The sequence below is a fragment of the Eschrichtius robustus genome, chromosome 1 (genome assembly GCF_028021215.1).
Source record: "Eschrichtius robustus isolate mEscRob2 chromosome 1, mEscRob2.pri, whole genome shotgun sequence".
In the NCBI taxonomy this organism is placed as follows: Eukaryota; Metazoa; Chordata; class Mammalia; order Artiodactyla; family Eschrichtiidae; genus Eschrichtius; species Eschrichtius robustus.
The window spans coordinates 31,872,910-31,895,811 of record NC_090824.1 but is presented as its reverse complement, the minus strand read 5'-3'; the positions used below and the strand labels follow the sequence as shown (position 1 = coordinate 31,895,811).

Below are 22,902 nucleotides of genomic sequence, written 5' to 3'. Positions count from 1 at the left end.
CATAACTGAGGACCACACCAAGAAAGTGGGGAAAGTAAACAGGTGATAGAATAAAGAGACATTAAAGACACAAACTGAATAAGACCTTGGTGAACTCTGGTAGTGGTGGCTGAAGAGAGGTGAAGAGTGAAGAACAAAGCTTGGAAAAGAAATCAAATTTGGTTTTGAACCTATGAAATTAGAAATGCCTAGGATGGAATACTGAAAAATACAGATTAATGAAAAGACCAAAGAAAACCATGAAGAAAAATAAGAAAGAACTGCAAGCTAGAAAAAGAAGAAGAAGAAGAAGAAGAAGAAGAAGCAGCAGCAGCAGCATAATGGGTTTATGTAAGACAACAGGGTTTTTGAAAAGCATGAAGTCAGCATTGGTAGCATATACTATATAAAAGAGGGTACATAAAGTTGAGCAAGTATTGGATTTAGAAACTAGTGGATCACTGATGATACCAGCAAATGGGTAAGGAAGAAGCTGAAGCAGCAAATTCATTATTTTTTTCAAGAGGTTCATAAGAGAAGGAAAAGAGAAAATTATTAGTGTATACCTGGTACTTTAAAACCCTCTTCTGTATGTTGTTCCATAAAGATTACTAACATTTATCAGAGGATACAGTCCACTTTGAAGTTATTATAGTAATTATGGGAAATATATAATAATATGCTGTTCTTTACATAATATTCCTACAAGGAAAAGAGAATGTATAATATTCACTTAAGTTCATTCCAGTAGTTTTATTGGGTTTAAGAGTATTGAATCCAATATTTTCTGTCCACTTGACTCCAACTGTGCCAACAGGTCAATTAGTATATTTGACAGGCCACGAGGAATAAGGCTTATAACCCTTCCCAAACACAGACTATTTGGTGTTTTAAATTAAGTGGCCTCTCTCCTTGGCCTCATTAGTATAATTAACTCAGATTGGAAGGCCTACCTCGTGTTCCACACCTTTATCCAAATTATGCTGTTTACGGACAAGACTGAGGATTGCAAAAGCAAACAAAGTGACCAAGGTCACATAGCAAATAAAGAAACTTATCTGGATTCCAACTGGGGTATAACTAATTCCAAGACCTAATCCTTCCACTGTTATACCAGTGTCTACTTGCATTCCCTTGAGCAATGGAACAAGACCCCATACTCAGGACACTCAGTGTAGAATGGGGCACAAATACATAAGGAACACAATTGAATGTCATATATGCAGTGATATACAAAGAGCTGTAGAAACACAAAGGATAACTCATTGTAGTTTTGATTTGGATCTCTCTAATAATTAGTGATGTTGAGCATCCTTTCATGTGCTTTTTGGCCATCTGTACATCTTTTCTGGAGAAGTGTCTATTTAGATCTTCTGCCCATTTTTTGACTTTTAAAAATTTTTTTTATTGAGCTGCATGAACTGTTTGTGTATTTTGGAGATTAATCCCTTGTCAGTCACTTCATTTGCAAATATTTTCTCCCATTCTCTGGGTTGTCTTTTCATTTTTGTTTATGGTTTCCTATCACCTCACACCAGTCAGAATGACCATCATTAAAAAATCTACAAACAATAAATGCTGGAGAGGGTGTGGAAAAAACGGAACCCTCCTGCACTGGGGGTGGGAATATAAATTGATACAGCCACTATGGAGAACAGTATGGAGGTACCTTAAAAAACTAAAAATACAACTACCATATGATCCAGCAATCCCACTCCTGGGCATATATCTGGAGAAAACCATAATTCAAAAACATACATGCACGCCAATGTTCACTGCAGCACTATTTACAATAGCCAAGACATGGAAGCAACCTAAATGTCCATCAACAGAGGAATGGATAAAGAAGATGTGATACATATATACAATGGAATAGTACTCAGCCATAAAAAAGAATGAAATAATGCCATCTGCAGCAACATGGATGGACCTAGAGGTTATCATACTGAGTGTAGTAAGGCAGACAGAGAAAGACAAATATCATATGACATCACTTATATGTGGAATCTTAAAAAAATGATACAAATGAACTTATTTAGAAAACAGAAACAGACTTACAGACTTTGAAAACAAACCTGTCTTACCAAATGGAAAGGTTGGGTGAGGGATAAATTAGGAGTTTGGGATTAACATATATACACTACTACATATAAAATAGATAATCAACAAGGACCTACTGTATAGCACAGGGAACTCTACTCAATATTCTGTAATAACCTATATGGGAAAAGAATCTGAAAAAGAATGGATATATGTATATGTATAACTGAATCACTGTGCTGTACACCTGAAACTAACACAACATTGTAAATCAACTATACTCTAATATAGAACAAAAATTAAATTAAAAAAAAAAAGAATCATCTGAATGTCATGTTAAAATACTGGTTCCTGGCCCCTTTCCCCAGAGATTCGGATTCAGAAGATATGAGGCGGAGCCTAAAATTTGCACTTTTAACAAATTTGCAAGAGATGCCGTTGATGCAGGTCCAAGGACCACCCTTTGAGAAGTACTGCTCTACTTCAGTGCTTCTCAAACTTTCCTATGGGAATGCCACTGACAGCAGTGAAGGGGGAACTAGACCCCTGAGAAAAGTGGGGCATGGGATAAACGGACTCACTAAAAACTCAAAATTCCGTTGGGAAAAAAAAAGAAAAGAAACACAAAGGATAACACAGCTACCACTTTGGGAGTCCCTACCATTTGGCAGACAGGGTGCTAAACATTGTATATGTCCTTACAACAACTACGTGAAATACGAATTAAGCCCATTTCACAAGCTAGGAAACTGACTCATGGAGATGCCGAAAATTGTACAATTATTAAGTAACTAGATTTAGTCCCAGTGATCCTGAGAAGAGTCATGGTGTAGTAAGTAGAAGAAAACAGGCTTTGTAATCACCCAGACTTAGGTTAAAATCTGCCTCTGATATGTTAATTTTGTTACCTCCCAAAAGTCTCTCACCCTGGAAAAGAAGGACTGCCTTAAAACTCCCAATCCACGGACTGCCGCTTGCTTCCCAGTCTTCTGGCCTCTCGCATTGCAGATTCCCTGCTGTCTCCATCTGGCCAAGCCGGAGGCCCCACCCCTTCCGGAATCCCGCCGGACACTTCTTCCTCCAGACTCTTACTGTCATCTCTTCAATTACATCACCACCGTGGGGACTCCGAAGCGAAGAGTCTCGTTCTTGCGCAAGGCGCCCATCACCGCATGGGCAAACATGATGCCCTGCCAGACAAGCCCTGCGAGGCCTCCCGAATCCCAGAGGTTCAGAGTCCCTCCCAACAAGGACATCACAGACTCCTGGCCTTAAGGCGGCCTCGTTGTTCGTGGCCCTCATCTGATACGCCTCCATCAGGGAAAAGCAATCAGTCCGTCATCACGTACTCATACATCTGCCCTGAAATTGCAGCGTCCACAGTTCAGTTCCAGCATGTGGGGCTTGCAGTTGGGATTTAGAGGCTCATGTTAGGTTCGCCCTCACCATCAAACTGATAGGGAAACTGGTAACTCCCACGTTCCAAGTCTTGACCAACCTCTTCTCAAAACACTACCTAGCACATAGCTGCTAGATAAAATCAGCCAAGAAAAAAAGCTGGTTTGGAGCTAGTACGTTAGCCTCTATGACTATGTGTGGGATGGATAGTTTACCAGATTAATTTTTTAAAAAAAGTGCTATGAGAGTTTAGGTTGAATGGTAATTGGTGTAATGACTTGGTATCAGTGAACCTTTAATGCTAGTGCTTTTACTGCCAGATAGCCTATAATCCTCAGTCATTTATGAATGTCTAGTTTCCACTCCTTCAACAACCACCCAGCACACTTTTCTGTGGGTCATTAGAAGGCTAGAGGAACACAGAGATGAAAAGATGATCCCTGCCTTATAGAGGCTGGCAATCTAATGGGCATGCAAATGAACATGTGCCTGGAGCACATCAGTAGCTTAGGAAACAGACCCACGAGTGCCATTTGCCAGGGTGAGTCAGAGAAAACCTCACCTACCAAGGGCTGTTTGAGATGACATAATAGTATAAATTGCAGGTGACAGACTCACATTTCCCATGCTATCACTGAAATCTTTCCATCTGTTCCTGCCTCTCTATTGCCACCGAAACATTCCTGGCTTAATCCCTCATCATCTTTCCACCAATTAAAGTCGCCCCTAAGTGGTCTCCAGGGAAGAAACTCCTGATCTCCCTCCTGCCTTTACACTGATCTAATAATAGCCATGTGAACAGAACTACAGTGTCAAATATGGAGGAAAAAAAGAAAAGAAACTTATGATTTTCAAGTCTATCTTTGACACTGCTGAAAGTTACCTAAACGATATAAATGATGATAGGATTCTCCTGCTTTTGCCTTCAGTGTTCATTCTGATTTTCTTAGCAGGGAATATCAGGCTTTTTGTAATATGACTTTGATCCGACTTCCTGCCACTACCCCCTATTCACTCCATAACTCCATCCTGGAGGAGACACCATTCCTCGAGTATTCCATGAACTTCCGCAACTTCAAAATGCAGCTCCAAGGGAACCAGGATCATGAAGCCACCCCTTCTCTGCAGGTGGTGTAAGTTAATCCTTCCTCAGAAACCTGGACTCATATATATCACAACGCACATATCATAGTCTGCTTATTTTTAATGTATAAAGTCGGTGACTTCACGATGCATTGATATAAGCAACATGAAAAGGGGAGACAGCCTTACTGTTTCAATCCCCAGCATCTAGAAAAGTCCCTAGGATATGGCAAGTGCTTAATAAATGTTCACTGAATGAATAATGATGTAGTTGATTTCATTGTCTTCTATGTCAGTGCCTTGAGCAAGTGGGTGCTGTGAAGGAGCTCTGAGGCACACTTTGTTTGAAGGCAACTTCTTCCCTGTTTTGGAAAAAACACAGCTGGAATGAGCCAGAGTAGGTGAGTTGAGGTTTTAAGGCCTCTGATTCCATACTTCCCATTAGAAGAGCCTGAACCATACCAAGTGGGGCCTGTTTGACATCCTTGGAGTTGCACACTTGGACTAAGCACACTCTCTAGGGCACAAAAATGGACAGCCACTGCAAAAACGCTGAATACATGTTGGGAAGTGTTTCTGAAATTTTAGCACAGGATTCTTCAAAACAATCCTCTTCATAGCTGACCCCCTAGCTGCCTTTAATTTTACTTCTTTTGCTGCTCATGTGCCACATTCTACATTTCATCTGCCTGTTTCTTTATTTAGATGTGAAATGTAAGAACATCTGAAGGAAGGCTTTGGCTCCAATCAGATGCATGCCTCAACCCAGCAGGCAGAGAGATACTTGTATGTAAGTCAGATCATGTCATTCTTCTGCTCAAAACCCTCCAACAGCTCACCATTACCTTTAGAGAAAAGCCAAAGACTTGAAAATAGCCAGAAAGCCTATGACCTGTCCCTTCTTCCTCCCTTTACCTCTCACTTCATCTCTCCTGGTCCTCTCCCTCTGAATCCTCCCAATTCAGGACCTTTGCGCTGGCTGTTTCCTCTGCTTGGAATCCACTTAACCCAGATATGCACATGTCCAATTTCCTTACTTACTTCAGATGTTTATTCAAATGTCATGTTCTCAATGAGGCCTACCCTGAGCAGCCTATTTAAAATTTTAACCTGCTGTCCTTCCCCCTACAGATTCCCAAATTCTGTCATCTTTCTTTACTTTTTCCCCTATAACACTCATCAGTTTCTAACATACCATAGAATTTAGTTATTTACATGTTTATTATGTCTACATCTGGCTGCTAGAACATCAGGTCCCTGAGAGCAGGGATCTTCTTCTGTTGTTAACATTGTTGTATTCAAAATGGGAGAAATTCGAAATGTTGCCTGGCTCATAGTAGTCACTCCATGAATAGCTGTCACATTAATTAATCCTTTGCCATCTCTTCTCTGCTGGAATTTGTCCGTAGTAGAAGCCCCCGATCTGCCTGACTGGTGACTTCCTAACATTTTATTCAGTCCAGGATCTCTAATGCTTTTGCTGCCAATAAAGCATTTGGTGCCCTTCCTTAACCTCATACGGTGATACAAAGAAAAACTGATCAGCAATTGCTTTGCAAAATTCCCACAGTTGGGGACAGTATTTAAGTCAGCCTCATCCTGACCAGCCTCAGATGAAATGTTTCCATTCCTAGCATTTTTTTTCTTCATAGAACTTATTTTCACACTGTAACCATTGTGCCTATCAGAAACATAATCCCTAGTACCCAGGTGTACTTTTGTGCATCGCAATGTACCATAAAACTGATTTGAGCAAAGAGTCTGGAACCTGAATTTAAATCTGATATCCATTAGTGGATGAGATCAAAGTGAACTTAAATGAGCCCATTCCCGGCAAAAATCCAATGAAAATCATGGTGAGTCAGGGTGTATAACCTTTTAATTCATCTGATTTTTATGTTACAGAGATTGGAATTAAGCTCAGGCTAATTCTCAATTCTAGAGAAACAAACTATAATTTGGCTCAGCACCAGGGATGCCCTCCAGTCATGGTATTACAGTTCCTTGTGCTAGGGATCACAGCTAAGCCTGCTCTCAGATGTTGGAGGCAGGCAGCAGAGTTTGCCCAGCAAACCTTCAGAGACTTCCTCTCCTCTGACTTGTCAAGTGCCAGGAACTGGTCTCCAAAAGAGAAGAACTGTTCTACGCTGGTACTCTTTTTCCAGTCCCCTCCCCTATGCCTCGTTGTCTACCTGATGCGGCAGCACTGGAGCTTTGGGGCAGATATAGCCATGAGTGATGGTGGGTGGTCTGGGAATGGCAGTGTGAAATGTAATTTAAGAAACCAGGGGGCTTCCCTGGTGGCGCAGTGGTTGAGAATCTGCCTGCCAATGCAGGGGACACGGGTTCGAGCCCTGGTCTGGGAAGATCCCACATGCCGCGGAGCAACTGGGTCCGTGAGCCACAAGTACTGAGCCTGAGCGTCTGGAGCCTCTGCTCCGCAACAAGAGAGGCCGCGATAGTGAGAGGCCCGTGAACCACGATGAAGAGTGGCCCACACTCGCCGCAACTGGAGAAAGCCCTCACACAGAAACGAAGACCCAACACAGCCAAAAATAAAAATAATAAATAAAATAATAAATAAAAAATTAAAAAGAAAAGAAACCAGCTCCATTGGGGGGGGGTACATTTTCCATAACAGGTAAAAGAATAAATAGTCACAGGACTTTGATTTCACTGGATATGGACTGGGATATGAAATGAAGTAACTGGGGCTTGGGATTTGGGAGTGGAGCCAGATGGGTTGGAGGTTGAGAGGTAAATGCTCATTTTCTACCCATTACAAGTTCCAGCAAGACACCCACCTACCCACACACACACACACACACACACACAAAGAGCACAGTGTCACAAGACCACAAGACATGTCAGTGAAATGAAATCCATTCCCTCCTTGAGGTCTGTGATCTGACACAGATCTGGGACAATCCCTAGAGATCTAATCTAGTCACTTATGTTCAGGAAGATAATGAAATGGAGCCCAAGGAGGTTAAGGCTAATCCTGGGATCACACACTGGACTCTCTGCACACCTGGTGCTTACAGACATCACTTATACACAGATACGCTCTCCCTCACCCAGCCTTTGTACCCACGGGACAAACACACTCCCTAACATTTATGTGTCCCTGACTTGTCTGTTTTTGTGGAGTCATAGGTAATATTGTGCGTATGGCCACTGCCTTTCTCCTTGTTCACACACATCCATCCACTCATTCGATAAACATTCTTAGCACATGTTCACCTAGCATTGTTACAAATGCCAAAAACACTGTACCAGCTCTCAGAGGCTTGTTTCCTCACCTACATTCACAAATAGAGACATGCAGACTTTATTACCTTTGGGAAGAACATAATGCTTCCCACTCAACCCTTTAAACTGAGGGTGAACAGGATTGTCTTCAACTGGTAGTCAGGGTAACTGAATTTCAGTCCAGAATCTTCCACTAACCAGCTGTGTGACCTTGGGCACGTTGCCTTTCTTCTGTGGCCTCATCTCTCTTTTTTGAAAAGTTAGGATCTGTGTCAAAGATGGGTGATCTTAAGCTTCTTTCTCATTTTCACCTTCTCTAACTCTCTGACACTTTAATAAATGTAGGCCCTGTACCAGTTGTCAGAAAAGCTGAAGTTATTAGCTGGGGAAAATTGATGAAGAACCTGGATTTTTTTTTTTTTTTTTTTTTTAGTGGACTGTAGGAGATAGTATTTTCTGAGGCTGCATCAGAAACAGTGGCCTGAGCCCGTGGGATGGTATAGCTTGGCTATCTGTACAGGCCTCTCTGGTCTTCACATACTACAACTTCAGAGAAAGTTCATGGTAAAAGCAATTAACAGAGCATAGCAAAGGAAGAAGGGGAAACGGGTGACAACTGTGGTGGCTTCTTGTCCTTCTTTGATGGGGAAGGATGAGGGAGGCAGCAGGTAGGGGAGCAAAGGCTGCCCTTGAGGCCTTCACAGTGTTGTAAAATCCAAGGAACTGGTTAGGAGTAGACACATTTACAAGGGTTTTGTCAAGATTTTTTCCTGTGTGTTTGAAAAGTGTCATACTCCAGTATAAGTAGTCTGCTCACTCAGGCCCCCTCCCATAAAAAAATCACCAAATAAGCCTTACAGAACCTCACTGCTGAACCTTTGCTAGCGAACTGCTGGAACTTCTGCAAGTTGGGCGTCTTCTCCCAGACAGTGTCCAACGTAGGGTTTGGAGTTTCTTATCTTGTTCTCCCAGTGCCTGAGGAAAACTTTGATTTGCCCAAAAGAGATTCCCCAGGTCAAGGGAAATGCTCTTTGCAAGGACATTGGCCCTCCAGTGCACAGGAGTGAACACACCACTGGGGATACGATACAGACTGGTAACGTATACTGAGGGCAGGCCTCAGAGCTAACTCCCAGGGCTGCTGCCCCACATGGCCTCTTCCCCCTCAGGCACCCACTGCGGGGGGTTGGCTGGTGCGCTTGTGTGTGCGTGCGTGCGTGTGTCTATATGTGTGTCGGTATGCTTGCGGAGCAGAAGGTTCAAGGACCAGCAGGAAGATTTGATCATGACTTCCTAGAGGCATCTGATGCCAAGGAGCCCTGGTTTCTTGTGGTTAATACACCTTGGCAAGGGGAGGGGAGCCAAGAAGGAATAGGAGAAAGGTGAGCACGAAGTGTGAAGGCAGAAGGACATAGATGAAGACAGAGAGTAGAGCCCAGCTCAGACAGAGGGGGTTGGCGCCTCCTAGAAGCACCAGATGTGGAAGACGTTCTCATCTGTAGTTTCGCTGTGGAATCCAGGGTATATGCGGCTCTCCTGGGCTGCAGGCATCAGCCACTCTTTGGAGAGGCAGCTCTACACAAGGAGGATGCAGTAGCTGAGGTAGCCAAGGCAATTCACCCAGTCTGGAGTCTCCTGGTCTCACAGGAGGTAAAGGGACAATGCAGAGAGAGAGAACAAGGCAGGACTGATGACTATGGGACCCCTCTGGAGAGTGCACCCTGCACCAGAGCTGGACTTTACTTAAGAGGTGGACCCCCAAATTCAGTGCTCTGTGGTCTTAGCACTCCCTCCAGTGGTGATGGCAGTGACTCCAAAGCTTTCCCACACCAGGATGATTTCTGTTGGGAACATCACAGACTACTTATACCTCTCAACACTTTTGCCCTCAAATTCTAGTCTCCACTTTCCCAGTCTAGAGGAAATCGAAAATCCCATTTCAGAAACCTTTTGTCCACCTTCCTTCTATCATTTGGTGACGCTTCCAGCCGGTTAAATATTGTTCAAGGGTCAAAAGGCAGAAAACAAACCAGAGAAATATTTTAGAAACAATTAACGGAAGCAGTGATTTAGGATAGAATATCTATCATCTGTAAACAGACTGTTTTTCAGCTACTGGTCAATAATAATAGGCACTCTTTTGTCACCTATGTTTCCTTTCCTGAGTTCCTTACATACCTCACTTAGGTTAATTGACATCGACAACTACAAAACTCCAATTCACAGACAAGGTAACTGAGACTCAAGTGGGTTATGTAATCTGTATAAGATTTGTACACAGTTTGTAATCTGACAAACTGACAGAGCCAAGATTCCAATTCAGGTCTATCTGTTTGCATGTTTTCCCACTGAACTTTGCGGTCTACAGAAGGGACAAGATTATTAAGATAGATCTTTCCTTTTTTTATTTTAAATTTTCCTTCTAAACCTTTATTTCAACAATCAATTTTAATATAAAAAGCATTTATTATATAAAACAAGATTTGAGAAAAAACACAGAAAGTTTGTTATTAATTTAATAGACTACTGAGCAATGCTGTTAAAATACTATCCTTGATGTGACATTTTGATAAGAATTTTTGTTGTTACTAACAATTCCTTCCTATTTAATAATAGCTAACATCTGTAGAGAGCTTTCTCTATGTATAATATTGGCATCATTAGCTTGACATCAGTTAGCTCCCATCAACTCCATGATGTCTCTACTGTGATTATTATTCCCATTTTCCACAAGAGGAAACTGAGGCACCAAGTAGATCATCTTCCCAAGATAATACTTGTGTATTTAATTTATAGAATATAACGTTCCTCACTATGATTCCTCACTGGTTCCCTGTGGCAGAATGAACTTCTGGGAATGGGTGTGCTGGTTTGCAGGAAATGGGGAAAAGCTAACTTGCTGTGTGCATGAGAGTAATGCGTTTGAAGTGGGATGGGGAGAAGGGAATGAGCTGGGAGGCAGAGCAAAAGAAGATCCAGAAAGAGAAAAGACAGGATCCATCAAGGCTGGGCCCTACAGAGGGAAATGGCTAAGTGAGAAGAGGATACGGTACCCATGACGGACTCTGTGGGAACCAGAAATTTAGTAAGTGTATTTTTTGTTACTCGTTGTATGGTATGCAGTGTAAACATTCTCTTCTTTATGAAATCTTCAGTAAATTTTACGTTGGTTACTAATACTTTGTGTCAGAAAGCTGAGTTTTCTTTAGGGTGGAGAACTCAAAGACAATGATAGAACATAACCAATCAAATATAAATTGAAATGCTCCCATGGATTCTCAAAGGCTTACTGTCTTAAATCGGTATATTCATTCCTTACCAGGAGCTTGGCAAGACCTTACAAGGAAAAAGAACTTGCACATCAGGTCAGCTCTGAAAGCATTGTCTTTGGTATTGTGGTGGAGAGAGGAGAGAGAAGAGGAGATAGGACAGGATACTTAAATATTCTCTGCCCTTGAGGTTTACAGTCTTACAAAATCCTAATGCCACCCTAGAAGTGTCCTATACTCATATGAGTGCTGAACTCATTTATCAGTTATAATAATTTTTAGTGAATGCCTTAAAATGGTCTATATACAAGATCATGTCATCTGCAGAGATAGCTTTACTTCTTCCTTTCCAATCTGGATGCTTTTTACTTTATTTTTTCCCCTCCTAATTGTCCTGGCTAAAACCTACAGCTCAGTGTTGAATAGTAGTGGTGACAGCATACATTCTTGTCTTCTTTCTGCTCTTTGGGGGAAAGCACTCATTCTTTGCTATTAAACATGTTAGCTGTGAGGGGTTTTTCTGCTTTGTTTTGTTTTTATTTGTTTGGTTTTTTTGTAGATGCCTTTTGTGAGTTTGAAGATGTTTCTTTCTATTCCTAGTTTGCTGAGTATTTTTTATCATAAGAGGTGTTGAATTTTGTCAAGTGTTTTTCTGCATCTTGATATGATCATGTGGTTTTTGTCAATTCTATTGATAGTCTCTTACATAATTTAAAAATATTAAATCAATATTGCATTCCTGAGATAAACCTCACTTGATCATGATGTATAATCCTTTCTATACATTACTGGATTCAGTTTGCTAGTATTTTTTTGAGGATTTTTACATCTACATTCATAAAAGATATTGGACTGTAACTTTCTTATAAGGTCTTTTCCTGCTTTTTGTATCAGGATGATACCAGTTTCATAGAATGAGTTGGGAAGTGTTCTGTCCTCTTCTTTCTTGGCGCTAAAGTTTGTGAATAATTGGTATTAATTCTTCTCTTGAATATTTGGTATTATTCGTCAATGAAGATATTTGGGTCTGGGCTTTTCTTTGTGGGTATTTTTTAAATACTAATTCAGTTTCTTTATTTGGTATAGGTATATTCAGATTTATATTTCTTCTTAAGTCAGTTTTGATAATTTGCATCTTTCTAAAATTCGTTTATTTAATCTAAATTATTTAACCTATTGGCATAGAATTGTTCATAACACATTCCCTTATAGTTCTTTTTTAAAAATTTCTGTAAGGTTGCTAGTAATGTCCCCCTTTTCATTTTTGATGTGAACAATTTGAGTCTTTTTTTTATCTAAAGACTAAAAAAACACAACTTTTGGTTTGATTGGTTTCTGTTGTTTTTCTATTCTCTTTCATTTACTTCTGTTATAATCTTTATTATTTACTTTCTTCTGCTTTTAGTTTTTTGCTTCTGTTTTGTTGCTCTTCTTTTTCAAATATGTTAAGGTAGAAAGTTAGGTTACTAAATTTGAGATCTTTTTTATTTTCTTTTGTAATATGGGTGTTTACAGCTATGCATTTCCTTCTAAGTACTGTTTAGATGCATCCCATAGTTTTGGTATGTTGTGTCTTTATTGTAATTCATCTCAAAGTATTTCTCATTTCCCTTGTGACTTCTTCTCAAATGGCCAGCTGGACATTTAATTACATTTAAGTTTCAGATACTTGCAAATTTCCAACATTTCCTTTATGGTTGATTTCTAATTTAGTTCCATTATAGTCCCAGGATGTTGTATGATTGAAATCCTTTTAAATTTATTGAGGCTTGATTTATGGCCAGGCATAAGGTCTATCCTGGAGAATGTTCCAGGTACACTTGAGAATACGTATTCTGCTGTTGTCGGGTAGAGCGAGCCATAGATATCTGTCAAGTTTAGCTGGCTTACAGTGTTCTTCAAGTCTTCTATTTACTTGATCTTCTGCTTAGTTGTTCTATCCATTATTGAAAGTAGGGTATTGAAGTCTCCAACTATTATTGTAGAGTTGCCTTTTTCTAAGTTGTCTTTTTGGCTTCCTGTATTACTGGGCTATGTTGTTAGTTGTATATATGTTTTATAATTGTTATATCTTATCTAGATTATCTTTTTTCTTTCTGTGTTTCAGATTTCATAATCAATTCGTCTTCATGTTACTCAAATCTTTCTTCTATACTCAAAACTACTGTTTTCCCTCTCTAGTGAATTTTTCATCTTGGTCACTGAGTTTTTCAACTCCATAATTTCCATTTGTTTCTATTTTGTAATTTCTAATTCTTTATCAGTGTTCTCTATTTGATGAATCATTCTCATCGTATATGATTCTTTCCATGAAACTTTAGAATAAGTTTGTTTATATCCACAAAATAACTTACTAGAATTTTGACTGGGATTACATTGACCCTATAGATCAGATTGTGAAGAACTGGTATATTTTTTAAAATTAATTAATTTATTTATTTTTGGCTGCATTGGGTCTTCATTGCTGCACGCAGGCTTCCTCTAGTTGCAGCAAGTGGGTGCTACTCTTCGTTGTGGTGTGCGTGCTTCTCACTGCAGTGGCTTCTCTTGTTGCTGAGTACAGGCTCTAGGCACATGGGCTTCAGTAGTTGTGGCACGCGGGCTCAGTAGTTGTGGCTCACGGGCTCTAGAGCGCAGGCTCAGTAGTTGTGGTGCCTGGGCTTAGTTGCTCCGCGCCATGTGGTATCTTCCTGGACCAGGGATCGAACCCGTGTCCCCTGCATTGGCAGGAGGATTCTTAACCACTGCGCCACCAGGAAGGTCCCAAGAACTGGCATCTTAATACTGAGTCCTCCTATCCATGAACATGGCATATCACTCCATTTATTTAAATCTTCCTGGATCTCTTTCATCAGAGGGTTTGTAGTTTTCTTCATTTAGATCTTGTACATGTTTTGTTAGTTATACCAAAGGGTTGTTTTATGCTAATAAATGAAACTGCTTTTAATTTCAAATTCCAGTTGTTCATTGCTGGCATATAGGAAAGTGATTGACTTTTGTATATTAACCATGTATTCTGCATCCTTGTTGTAATTTCTTATTTGTTCCAGGTTGTTTTTGTTGATTCTCCAAGATATTCTCCATGTCACCTGTTAACAAAGACATTTACTTCTTCCTTTCTAATCTACATACCTTTTATTTTCTTGTCTTACTGTATTAGCTAGAACTTTCCATATGATGTTAAATAGGAGTGATGAGAGGGGACATTGTGTATTGTTCCTGATCTTACTGAGAAAGCATCTAGTTTTTCACCATTAAATATAATGTCAGCTGTAGATTTTTTGTAGATGTTCTTTATCCGTTTGAAGAAGCTCCCCTTCATTCTTAGTTTGCTGAGAGCTTTTATCATGAATTGGTGTTGGAGTTTGTCAAATGCTTTTTCTGCATGTATTTATATGATCATATGATTTTTCTTCTTTAGCCCATTGATGTGATGGATTACAGTAATTGATTTTTGAATGTTAAACCAGCCTTCTATACCACCCCAGGTATACGTGGGATAAATCCCACTTGGTTGTGGTGTATAATTGTTTTTATACATTGTTGGATTTGACTTGCTAATAATTTCTTGAGGATTTTTGCAACTATCTTCATGAGTGATATTGGTCTATGGTTTTACTTTCTTGCAATGTCTTTGTTTGCTTTTGGTATTATGATAATGCGGACCTCAGAGAATGAGTTAGGAAGTATTTCCTCTGCTTGTATTTCCTGGAAGAGGTTGAAGAGAACTGGTATAAGTTCTTTCTTAAATATTTGGTAGAATTCACCACTGAACTCATCTGTGTTTGGTGCCTTCTGTTTTGGAAGGTTAATTATTGATTCAATTTCTTTAAAAGATATGGGCTTATTCAGATTACCTATTTCTTCTTGTGTGAGTGTTGGCAGATTGTGTCTTTCAAGTAATTGAAAGGTAATGGAATTGATCCATTTTATCTAGGTTATCAAATTTGTGGGCATAAATTTGTTCATAATATTCCTTTATTATTCTTTAGTGTTGTTACAGAGCCAGTAGTGATGGCCCCTCTTTTATTTCTGGTATTAGTAATTTGTGTCTTCTCTCTTTTTTTCTTAGTCTGGCTAGAGGTTTATCAATTGTATTGATCTTTTTAAAGAACCAGGTTTTGGTTTTGTTGATTTTCTCTACAGATTTCAGCTCTAATTTATTATTTCTTTTCTTCTGCTTGCTTTGAATTTAAGTGGTGCTTCTTTTTCTTGTTTCCTAAATTAGAAGCTTAGATTAATGTTAGATTTTTTCCCTAATACATGTATTCAATGCTTCTAATTTCCCTCAAAGCACTGCTTTTGCTGCACCCAACAAACTTTGATAAGTTGTATTTTCAACTTCATTTAGCTCAAAATACTTTAAGTTTCTTTATAGACTTCTTTGACATGTGTTATTTAGAAGTGTACTGATTCATCTCCAAGTATTTGGGATTTTCCAAGTAGCTTTCTGTTACTGACTTCTAATTTAATTTCATTGTTGTTTGAGAGTATACTTTGTATAATTTCTGTTCTTTTAAATTTGTTAAGGTGTGTTTTATGACGAAGAATGTTGTCTTGATAAATGTTATGTGTGAGTTTGAGAAGAGTGTATTCTGTTGTTGTTGGATGAGGTATTCTAGAGATTTCAATTAGACCAGTTGATTGATGCTACTTTTGAGTTCAACTATGTGCTTACTGATTTTCTGACTGCTGGATATATCCATTTCTGACAGAGGGCAGTTGAAATCTCCAACAATAATAGTGGATTCATCTATTAGTCTTTGCAGTTTTGTCAGTTTTTGCTTCATGTATTTTGCTGCTCTGTCATTAGGTACAAACACATTAAAGATTGTTGTCTTCTTAGAGAATTGACTCATTTATCACTATGTAATGCTCCCTCTTTAACCCTGATAATTTTCCTTGCTTTAAATTTTAACTTTCCTACTTTGCCTGAATTAAATAGCTACTCCAGCTTTCTTTTGATTAGTGTTAACATGGTATATGTATCCTTCCCCCTCCTTTTTCTCCCTCCCTCAACCATATCTACTCTACTGATGACTACAGCAAAGCATTCTTCATTTGTTATATTGATATCCTTATGATTCCTTAGAACTTCCTTCTCTCTGCTTACATTACCCAACTGTCCATGCATACTGTGTACTTTTTTCATTAGAGCTCTAAGCATACTAACCATACTTATTTTAAATTCTCAGTTTGATGATTCCAATCCCTGCCATATAGGAATCTGATTCTCTTGCTTAGTTTGTCTTTTCAAACTGTACTTTTTGTCTTTTAGTATGCCTTGTAGTTTTTGTTGTTGTTGTGGAAAGTTGGACATGATACCCAGTTGGACTGCGTAAAAGAAACTCCAGTGAGTGGGCCTTTGGCGATGTGGCAGTAATGTGGAAAGTGAGGGGAACCTTCTATACTCTTTTGATTAGATCTTACTCTTTTAGTGATCATGGGATCCTGGTATGTGACCTGCACAACTGCTTCTCAGTCTTACTCCCCACCCCTCTTCCTCCATTTAGATGAGACAGAAAGGCTAGAGGGAGACAGAGTTGGGTATTTCCCTTATGCCAGTTGTTTAGGCTCTGGTAAAACCCAGTATAATTAAGCTCTAACAAAACAGTTTCCTTTGAGACCAGGCTTTCGTTAAGTACAGAATTTGGAGGGCACATTTCAAAATGGTTACTTTCCCCTCCTCTTGTTAGAAGAACAAGATTTTTCTCTTACATTCACTGTGAGAACTTGGTGGGGTTCCAGGAATTAAAAGTGTGTCCCTGGCCTCGTCTCCAGGAGTTTTTATCTCTCAGGTTAGTCCATGCTCAGTCTCTACTAATTAGTGAATTACCCTTTAGGTATTCTTATCTGATGCTGGGCCCAGAAGTGGTTTCCAGGTGTTTTCTCCTCCAGGTAAACTGTGATTTTCTATATTTCTCTGTGTCTCAAGTTTTCAGGGTGATGGTTTTGTCCTGTACCTCAGTTCTCTCATGGATCAAAGCATACTGATTTTCAGTTTTTCAGCATTTTTATTTCTTTTTTTTTTTTGTATATTAGGATGGCATTTATGACCTCATGATTTTTGCTTTAACTTGGAGCAATAAAACTTTCTTAACGCATTTTAATGGTATCAACACCATCATCAGGTGATGCTTTGGAGACTGATTAGCCTGACATGTGAGGTATTACAAATAAAACCAAGACTCTTACCAGACTGATCAACATTATTTTCCACATAAGTCTGACATAAAATCCTGCTTGATGTTACTGTGAAAATTTGGACCCAGACCTATAATTCTCATTAGGAATCAGATTGCCCTACTGGCTGGGGGAAAAGAATATGGGTAGGTACCTGGGAGTAGAATAAATGAAACTCTTTAAGTGGCAGTATTCACATTTTTATTGAGCAGTAAAAAATATATGTGGTCAACATTGTTACTTTCATTTGCAAATAAAAGAGTTGGGAAGTATAGAAACCTGTACTTAACTTTTTATCAAGAGTACTTATCATCAAATTACTCCAATCCAGGCTTCAGCAGGTCTGGAATTTTCTTTCCAATGGATAGGAGTACGTGGTGGGAATTCCAGTTGATAACATTTTTATTAAAAAAAAAAAAAAAGAATCAGCATAGTCAAGTTGTCTTAGTGTTACGGATTTCTGGATTTTGTCGTTGGAGGAGGTCAGGATCTTCCCAAGGCCTGGGTCCTCGAATATTCTTCCAGTCATCAAAAGCAGAGTCCTTTATTTTCTATAGAGCCACAAATATTAGAGGATAAATATTAGTATAGGAGCCCTGTGGGTTTGATTAGGACCTCAGTGAATGAATGAATAAATAAGTAGAAAGAATTCAATAGGCCCTCACTTATAATTCTAGTAAATAACTGCATATCAAGCTTAATAATTAAAGAAATGGCATATTTCTTAGGACTTAAAATTTTTCTTACTTCCTATTGATGTTACTGCCTATCTTTCCCCTCATCAGAATTAAACTATTAAAACAGAAAAAGTCTGTATTTTTTTAAAATTTATTTTATTAAATTATAGTTGATTTACAATGTTGTGTTAATTTCTGCTATACAGCAAAGTGATTCGGTTATACATATATATGTACATATACACATACATTCTTTTTCATATTCTTTTCCATTATGATTTATCACAAAATACTAAATATAGTTCCCTGTGCTATACAGTACGACCTGGTTGTTTATCCATTCTATATTTAATAGTTTGCATCTGCTAATCAAAAACTCCCAATCCATCCCTCCCCCATGCTCCCCCTTGGCCACCACGAGTCTGTTCTCTATGTCTGTGAGTCTGTTTCTGTTTTGTAGATGTGCTCATTTGCATCATATTTTAGATACCATAATAAGTGATATCATATGGTATTTGTCTTTCTCTTTCTGATTTACTTCACTTAGTATGATAACCTCTAGGTCCATCCATGTTGCTGCAAATGGCATTATTTCATTCTTCTTTATGATTGAGTAGTATTCCATTGTATATATTAGTATGTACCACATCGTCTTTATCTATTCATCTGTTGATGGACATTTAGGTTGTTTCCATTTCTTGGCTATTGTGAATAGTGCTGCTATGAACATAGGGGTGCATGTATCTTTTAGAATTATAGTTTTCTCCGGATATATGCTCAGGAATGCTGGATCATATGGCAACTCTATTTTTAGTTTTTTGTGGAACCTCCATACTGTCTTCCATAGTGGCTACACCAATTTACATTCCCACCAACAGTGTACAAGGGTTATTTTTTCCCTAAACCCTCTTCAGCATTTGTTATTTGTAGATTTTTTTAATTATGGCCATTCTGACCTCTGTGAGGTGGTACCTCATTGTAGTTTTAACTTGCATTTCTTGAATAATGTACATGTTTTATTTTTGAGAGCGCAAAGAAAGGGAAGAAGCTGGGAAAACAAAACTCCAGGTCCGAACACTAATCCAGCATAATAATGACTAGCATGGGTTAACATGGGTGATGGCAGTAAATGAAGAGAACAAAAGTGGAGACTCTAGAGTCTGCTAGAAGGAATAGAGACCAAGATGATTTGTTCTGCACCTAAGAAATGAGCCTGGGCTTAAGAATGAAAAGATATTCCCCGTAGCTGCCATGAGCAAAGCTCTTTTGGGGCAATAAAAACTAGCTTCAACCACAGTTTGGATCACCATATCTTTTGTTAGTGTGAAGTGTCTCTCAAGCACAGGAATGAAAATAGGAAAAAAGGGAAGAACATAAACCTTTCTTTACCCTTCTGACACCACTCTGACAGTAACTTTCATATATCTGCTTTGGTTATTCTGGAATAATTAAGTGAACAAGATAGAAAAAGAAACACAGAGAACGCAGGATAGCTTTTATTCAGAGACAGGGAAAATGACATCAATTTACCTTGACACTTGGATACTAAGCATTACTCTTTTACTAACAAGCTATATAACCCTGGGCTAGTGATTTGAGCCATCTGGGCACTACTTCTCTCAAAAGTAATAATGAAAAGGCTAGACCAAATGGTCTATATGATTTCTTCAGCTCTCAAACTCTACGGCTTCTAAAAGAACTTTAAGGAACGTCCACTCCCAGACAAACCCTCCATAGCTATATACTGAGAAGTAGCAAATTAGAGGTTTTGACAAGATAATGGGGAAATAGTGAATGAACCATTCTCTAAATTTCACTTACGGTTTTACCAGGAGTTTACTAAATCTACATAGATGAACAAAATTCTACTAATTTAGTGTTCAAGAACAGAGTAAATTATTTTCAAGTATAGTTATGAAATGATACAAAGTTATAAAAAGGTTTTAAGAAAGAATAATGGCCTTCACTCAGATAACATAAGACCTATATGCTCAAGAGAATTTGAGAATAATTCTTAAATGGGATGCAAGGTTGGCAGAACAACTTCATGCAAAAGTGGTCCAGTCTCAAACTAAACTAAAGAACAACAACAATAAAACAAAAACAAAAACAAACAACCACAACAAAAAAGTGGTCTAGTCTTAAGCTCTGACAAGATCCTCTGGGTAAACAATTTGGAGACTGAATGCCACAAAGTTTGAGGGGTTTAGGAAACATCAAAACCTTTCCACAGATCCTCCCTTACAAAGCATAAAGTCAAGCTCAAAATGATCAGCCAATGATTGAACTGCTAAAATGAGAATCAACACTCTTCACACGTCTCTTCAATGTATATTATTCACAATGTCCACCTTTCAATCAAAAATGACCAAACATGAAAAGAAATGGGAAAATATGATCAGAGATGGAGAACACCCTCTCTCTCTACATCCTATAATAAAACATGCTATTAAGCTCTTTGATTTCATTAATAAGATAGGTGGAAAATGACACCTCGTTATAATTTTAATTAACATTCCCATTATAAGTTGAGCATCTCTTTATCTGTTTAAAAATGACATTTATTTCCCTGTCTCTGAACTCATTACATGCTCTGCCCATGTTCCTACTGATCAACTGAGTTGTTGAAATATTCCATACTGATTTGCTCTTCATATTTAAATAAATTAATTCATCATGTTAAGATAAACAATATTTTTAGAATTTCACATTTAACTAGTAACTTTATATATACACTATTTTTTTTTTTAGGTTGAACTTTTGCATTTTTATGTATGAATTCTGCAATCTTTACTTTTAAAGCTTCTGGGTTTTCTATCATATTTAAATAGGCTTTTCTGACTCAAGACCACTAAAAAGAATCTTCATTGTTTACTCCTAGTACTTTTAGCCTTTTGTTTTTTATTTTTAAATTCTTGATCCATCTAGAATATGGATATGAAACAGTATATGAAATATAGATCCATCTTTATTTTCTTTTCAAATGACTACATAGTTGTTCCAATAACATATATTTAAGGTAAATATTTTTTTCCTGTATTGATAATAATTTGAATTTACCTTAAAGCAGACAGAACCAGTCACTGACAAGGAAGATTGCTACATTAGCATACTGTACCTCATACTCTGATTCCAATGACACTTTATTCATTTTCAGTTTTTTTTCTAACTCAGGATCAATCTGTAGAAAAGAAAGAGTAGCCATAAGTTATTTAAGTCTGTTAGATCCCATTTTCAATTTTAAAAAGTAATATAAGGCATGGCTGGGATGGCATGGCAGATTACAAAAACATGGGAAAATCTCCACAAACCATCTGATTGCATAATGATAACTAATATAGTACTACCACCACTACTACAGCTAATAGCAGCTAATATTTACTGAGGACTTGGTATATGCCACGTATTTTGACATTTATTACCTCCTTTAATCCTCAAAAAATCCTATGACATAAGTATTAGTATTATGATCAAAGTAAGGATAATGGAATACAGGTAGTTTGAATAACTTGTCAAAGAGGCAGAACTTGGCTTTGAATCTTGGCCCTCTGCCTCCAGAGTCTATGCTATTAACCACTACACTAAATTATGTTATTACATAGAATCATTACAAAAATACTAATAAATATAACACTGCTCTTGAAAACAAAAAAGAACACTTTATATATACCAGAAATTAAGAAGTTAGCTATGAAGAAATTAGACAGGATTCCATAGTGGTAAACAGAAACTGATGCCATGTTACCTGTGTATAGCAAAGTCTTTAGGAAAGAAGAATGTGATTGCTGAAATTAATTAACAACCATCACCACCAACAAAACCCAAATTAAATTCAGTGGAATAGCTGAATAATGACTAAACACAGCTTAAGACCAAAGTAGTACACAAGAAACACAACCTGAGGATTCCACTAGAATGATGCACAAACAGATGGGATAAATGAAAGAAAAGGCATATTATGAAAGCTAGATCCAAAATAGGTCTATTAGGGGTTTCAGAATTACAGAATAAAGAGAATGGAGGAAGGGCAATAACTAATCAATAATTAACGAATAATATATTAAAAATACATGATTCCTCAGACTGAAAGAGCACAATAAAAAATAACCACAACAGGAATTCCCTGGTGATCCAGTGGTTAAGATTCATTGATTTCACTGTTGTGGGCTGAGGTTCGATCCCTGGTCAGGGACCTAAGACCCTATAAGCCATGAGGTGCAGCCAAAATAAGTAAATAAATAAAATTTTAAAATAACCACAACAAAACAAAGACAGCCCACTCTCAATCAACTAATAGTAAAGCCTTAGGATATTAAGCATAAAAAGAAAATCTCAAAAGTAAAGAGTGAAAAGACAGCTTACTTACAAAGAGATGAGGATTAGAAAAAAGACTGTTCATCAGCAACTTAAAACGCTAAGATAAAATAAAATTATATCTACAATGTTGATATTAAAAGAATTACTTTGAATCTCAGTTTTATTTTGACTATTTTCTCTCTTCTTCCTTGGCTTCTACTTGATTGGGTTTTTCTCAATCAGTATTTTGAGTGGTGGAAATACATACAAACATATCAACAATCTCAGTAACTGCTGAACTCGTCTATTAACTAATAAAGATTTTCTGACTGACATTTTTAGAAATCCAGTTACATATTACTTACAAAAAATGCACTTAAAAAAAAAAGAATGAAAACACAAGGTTGAAGGCAGAGGTTACAAAAAATGATACACTACACACACACACACACAAAACTGGTGGGGGCAGGAGGATCAATACCTAACAATATTTTTAATGGACAAAACAGAATTCAAGGCAAACAGCATCAGAAAGGAACATTTAGGACTTCCCTGGTGGTCCAGTGGTTAGGACTCTGCGCAATGTGCGGGTTTGATCCCTGACTGGGGAACTAGGATCCTTCATGCATGAGGCACGGCCAAAAAAAAAAAAAATTCAATATTGGAAAATGGAACTATTTTTAAAGAAAATGTTAGAATTATTAAATATTATGTGACTATATTGG

The 22,902-nt window shown here is 38.0% G+C and overlaps 1 protein-coding gene across 1 annotated transcript in view; it reads right to left on the bottom strand.

The window, feature by feature from the left end:
• Positions 1-17,382: 17,382 nt before the first annotated feature.
• Positions 17,383-22,902, bottom strand: part of COX16 (cytochrome c oxidase assembly factor COX16) — a 31,720-nt gene continuing 26,200 nt past the window's right edge. Inside the window, 2 exon segments of the mRNA XM_068543521.1 lie at positions 17,383-17,755; positions 21,000-21,062. Of these exon segments, the coding sequence (XP_068399622.1) occupies positions 17,639-17,755; positions 21,000-21,062 (180 nt within the window). The 3' untranslated portion in view covers positions 17,383-17,638.